General features: G+C 32.7%; 1 protein-coding gene across 1 annotated transcript in view; it reads right to left on the reverse strand.

The window, feature by feature from the left end:
- LOC108916979 (protein eva-1 homolog C) overlaps positions 1-2,623 on the reverse strand; it is a 229,593-nt gene extending 226,970 nt beyond the window's left edge. Inside the window, exon 1 of the mRNA XM_018723361.1 lies at positions 2,377-2,623. Coding sequence (XP_018578877.1) covers positions 2,377-2,443 — 67 coding nt within the window. The 5' untranslated portion in view covers positions 2,444-2,623. The remainder of the gene's footprint in view (positions 1-2,376) is intronic.
- Between the last annotated feature and the right edge of the window lie 2,895 nt (positions 2,624-5,518).

A 5,518-nucleotide genomic window follows, 5' to 3' on the forward strand; every position in this document is an offset into this window, starting at 1 on the left:
AATTTAATAAAAAAATATTAAGAATAAATTCAATAAAATTAAAAAAAATTAATTATATCATCATACCCCTAATTTTTAGGAAAGTTTTCTATAAGGCGTAGGGTTTTTTATGAGGGGTAGGTCTTTCATAAGGGATTTTTGGGTGGCTGAAAAGTTGCAATATATCATAGATCATTTGAAAACCAATAAAAAGTATATAATTCAACATATGCATACCATTAAAACATCTCAAGCTTTTCAATATTATTTTATTACAAGGGATAGTTTTTAAGGGTTGCAACTTTGTAATGAGTCGTAAGCTTTCTAATGAATAACAAAAGAAATGCAATACATTGTGAATGCACCAAAAGAATATTTTAAACTGTTAAAAACTTTTTTTTTTCAAATTTTTTGACCATGGAAGGTTAGTTTTTAAGGATTTTTAAAGGTTGAAAAGTAATTACAATTCATAAATTATATCAAAAAACACGAAAGGAACTTTATCCAACATATTTGAATATGAATTGAATCTTTAAAATACGTAAATCTGCGATTTTCGCATTTTTTTCGTACAAGGGTAGTTTTCACCCCCAAATAGAAAAAACACACATCCAGACAATATAACTTTTGAAGTGGGGGGTCAGATGAGCTTGTATGCATATTTTCAGGAAAATCCATGCTATCCGAAAAAATTGGGAACTTTTACTTTATTTTCTCCTTCAGTGACTGGACTATAAGCCTTTTACGGCAAACGTATATTTTCGAATCCTTTATGTTTTGAAAAGGTACGTGCTTCCGTACGCGAAAGAAAAGACAGCATGTATTTCTACATATTTAAATACCACACATTTCCGGACAGCGCACCTATTTTGTCATAGTTACACCGAGAGAAATTGTTTTGTGTTTCGTTAATACACAAATATCCCATTTTTATGTAACGTGATATTTTGTGGAGGCAATTAAATTTTAATTTACAACAATCGTTTTATTTAGCAGAATAAAATCGAAATATCATTACAGTTCTGTGTCGTCCATGTTAAATACTTGACCCGGAGTTGAATAACATGGAAATTTGCGCTTTAATAGTTGCCAATTGAACAAGGCCACATTTATATGATCACAATTAAACTCCCATTATGTACGTAGCCATAATTGTCACGTTATATATTTAAAAATATCGAACGTGTTTGTCAGTGTACTCGACTATTTTACGTATATATAATTCTCAAATGTTAACCAAACAATTTTGAAAATATGAACCCTCAGGTTGGTTCAATAATAAAGTATTAAGCTCCGTTTGAGGTATAAGTGGATTGGAAATCAATAAAACGACTTTATTTGTTGGTTGTTTCTTTAACGATATTTAAAAAAATTCAGTTCCGGACAAATTTTTCGCGTCCCCGCTCCTACCAATATTTAAATAACCGTAATTTGAGTTATCGGCTGTAAATGTAATAAGTCCGAGTTAATAAATCTTGTAATAACTCAATTAAAACTTACGCCGTCTTAGGTAAACATTAAATTAAAGGAAGATAGCGGAAAAGTAATGTAATTTATAAAAGAAATTTAATTAAGTTTGAACGCTAGGAGTTTAAAAGTATCACTATTCAAACCAAACAGCGTTATTTAGCTTTTAAGGTTAATTAACGACAACATATCAAAAGCGAATAGCGCTCTGATGTGACGTAATATTTAATTAACAACAATTTTTTTTAGGGTTAGAAACTGTATAGCCTCAAGTAAGATACCTTATACGTTGCGGACACGAGCGTGTTTTCGCGATAATAACGTTCATTAAATAAAAATAATGTAGAATTTGTGGGTGGTTCTATAATTATTAGATCCATTGCCGCTTTGGAAAGTTAGGTAAAAAAAAATCTAAAACGGATAAAATCGATAATTAGATCTCAAAATGGAAACTGGTCCGCCTACATTCTAAAGAAGCCCCTTTGTGCTGCATTTGTCGCACAAAAAAGCTTTTATTTGCGGGAAATGTTCTGTGTTGAACTGATAGCTTTTAAAAACATGGGGCATTAGTTGTTCCTTCGGGACCGGAACTGTTCACTTGTTCACGTGCAGGTAACGTCGTTTATCTGAATTTCTAACGACCTAAGGCGTTTAAATGGATTTTAACGGCGAATGTCGAAAATTAATAGTCCGCGCGTCTAGAATGACAAACAATTGTTTTTCTTAGTGTAGTGAATGGCCAACTCAATTAGAGACTTAATTTCAGGTGATATCTGCTCCTAATTTTAATGTAAATAAAAAAAATGTAAAAATCACACAATTTAAGAACCTTCCACGTTAAAATTTTAGGTTCTTATCTGACGTTTTTTTAATCGATTGTGCTCTCTGTAGGGCGGTATCGGATTAATTGAATATAAAAAATTTTTATACCTAAATTATCAGCATAGACGTGAAAACCTCCTGAAAGGATAAGCGAGAGGACGATCCAAGAAGTCATTGTATTCACTTAGGAATCACAAAACACAAAGGGGATCATTATATTTCACTGGGACGTGTTATGGGCAACTAACAATATTTTATCGATCACTTCGGCGGTGTCGCCGTGACGGAAATTAAAATTTGTTATTGTCAGGTACGTAAAAGTGTCGGTATATTTTCAGGGCCGACTGTAACATTCCCCCACGGCGGTCGTTTCAGTACTAAACAAGATTCTGAATGCCGTAGTCCATGTTTCCGAATGGACCAAGACTCCGGAAAATACCGACTCCGGACGAATTCCCGCTACTCCCACACTATTTCACGTATAAACAGACTTAATCTGTCAATATTCTAATAGATCGTAAATATTTCTGTCATATAATGAACCCGTTTAATGACCGAACGTTTCGGAACCGTCTGTAGAACGGTTTTAAATATGTGTGAAATGAATTATTAATTTATAGACGCCACATAATAATGGAATTTTCTGCGTCAAAGATATTTGGGCATCGTTCTTTATAAAAATTACCTAAGTGTTAGGAAGATAGTTACGATTACGGAATTTACGGTTTTGCATATCTTTCATTTTGGGAGGCTAGGAATAAATTTTACAAATCCCCACAAAAGGGTCAGTTTTTATTAGGTCGAGTGGTTTAGGTAACCAATTAACTCGTCCAGATCGTTCATTTTTACCATATCAGATTGGAAACAGAGGCAAAAATAAGGAAAACCTCAAATATCTTGCAAACTATAAGAAATACGCCCAAATATGCTTATAAGATAATCGGAAAGACTATACTGTTCAAAATTTTGTGTGGAAACACTAACACAAATGTTCGCCATAACACAAATGCTTCACTATCACACAAATGCTGTCTTGCTTCACCATAAATTGACACGATATCCATCAACTCCCGAGTTGCTATTTTTGACACTTGAAAAACTAATGTAAACACTATCGCTAAAATCGGATGTCAGTATTGGCACAACGCGACTGACGCTAGAAGCTACGGTAACACAGCGATGTAAAGGTTGTAAATACTACAACCTCAATTCAAGACAATATAAAAAATTAGGATGCAACAGCTAGTAGAGGGTAGATCTTAGCTATTAAAGAATCCATCGCATGCTGTATATGTACAAAGTTTTCTAGACTCAATGGAATCAAGTACATAGATTTGAATGAAATAAGATCTGTCAAATGTTTGATTCAAAAATCGCATGGTATTTTTTTCGTTCTAAAGATCGTACTTTTAATTTTTACAATAGAAATAATTTTTTAGTTACATTTGGATATAAATGACAATTTACTTTTGTTTCATTACCTATTGCGTGTTCCTTTGTCCACTTTCTTGAAAGCCTCAAATCTATATTGATCTCTATAAGATGGTTTCATATCTTCACTTGTCGAAAACCACTCTCTGATAATCTAATCCTGAAATCTCTGCTTCTTCCAGTTACAAATCCAACTTCAAGAAGATACAGAATCGTTTATATATCGATAACGGCATTAATTTTTTAAGTGTCTAGTTTTAAAGTCGAGATCTTTTCGTCAGTTGCACATTAGTTTCCCCGTAATTACATGCAAAGTCTTTGAGCGATGGGGTATTAAAAACTTATTATGTAGCCAAATATATATCCGCTAAAACTAGGCGGCAAATACCACGCCTAAGACTAGTAATTACCGATAGGACGGTATAATAGCTCTCACACGAAGGCCTGATAGTATAGTGAATATATTATCGATCAAAATACAGGTCCGGTAAAAACGTGGTACCTGCTGAACGTTGACAGGTATCCAGTAGCTTTAAATAGCGAGAAAAATATATATTTTTTTTAAATCCGGACAAATGAAGTCGAACACATTGATACAGAAATCTAGACAGCTGTCGATATTACGAGAAACAACTGCTAGCATTGAAATTATATTCAATATTCCAATTATCCAAGAAAAAAAACCTTGGTATATATTGGGTGTAAGAAGTTTGACTGCCATTACTTCAGCATGAGATAGAGTAATCAATAAATGAACATAACGTGACACAGCGCTTAACCTAACGCTACACATCTGATGCATACCACGTGTGCACTCGGCAGATTTGTCCTACGGAAAAAATGTAAACAAGAGGCCCATCATTATAGCTTTTTTCGGGAAAAAAATACTATTAGAAGTTTTTCTGCGGAATATTGTTCAGAAACGTGTTATAAACAAAATATCAAAAAATCAACTCGAGACTAGTTGGGAAACTTTGTTAAAACAGTGGTCAAAATTATGGAAAAGTGGTTTTTTGACTCGCGTAAAAAAACTGTTATTCATAGAGAAAAAAGGTTTATACAAAAAAGGTAGGTATTAAATAAATCTGTAAATTAAGACGAGTCCGATTAAATTCCGATAATTTGTTTATGCGCAAGAGCTCAAAAATGGTCGAAAATGGCCGTTTTTTTCAATTGCTAATAATTAATGCAATTTTCATCGCAGACACTTGTAATTCAGGATTTTTTAGGCTTTTTGCACCCTTAATAAGTGATAAACATTTCAACCCGAAAGCTTCATTAGTTTGGCGTTGGCTGAATTTGTTATCTAAGAAAATACTATTTTCAATTGATTTTTCCCAAGCTCAAAGGCGTTGTAGAGTTTCGATCATTAGTTGTTTTTGTACCTAAATAGTTGTATTGACATATCCATTTACTGAGAATTTTTCAAATTTAATTTGTTTAAAAATGACTGAAAAAATGTTAGTATTTATTAAATTGTTAAGATAGGTAATTATTATAAAATGAAATAGTAACGTCTATAGTTTAGTTTTAAAAAAACCGTTGTTCTAAGTTGATTAGAAGTTGAGACGATTTTTTTTTTATTTAATCGCAGTGTCCTTAACTATTAAGAGTCGAAATTTGGAGAGAGTATACATTAAGAGCTATATTTGCATGTCCTACATTAACATTAAGGTGAATTCAACTATTTAATTGCAAAAAAGAATATATCGGCGATGCGTTCTATTACTCGGTTTAGCGAACGAGTGGGAAGAGCGAGGCTAAATAAAAAATTAAATCTCGGGTTGAAATAATGTTAATTTAATACAATAGCTTGAAT

This window comes from Anoplophora glabripennis, unplaced genomic scaffold, assembly GCF_000390285.2.
Source record: "Anoplophora glabripennis isolate ALB-LARVAE unplaced genomic scaffold, Agla_2.0 scaffold2, whole genome shotgun sequence".
NCBI lineage: Eukaryota > Metazoa > Arthropoda > Insecta > Coleoptera > Cerambycidae > Anoplophora > Anoplophora glabripennis.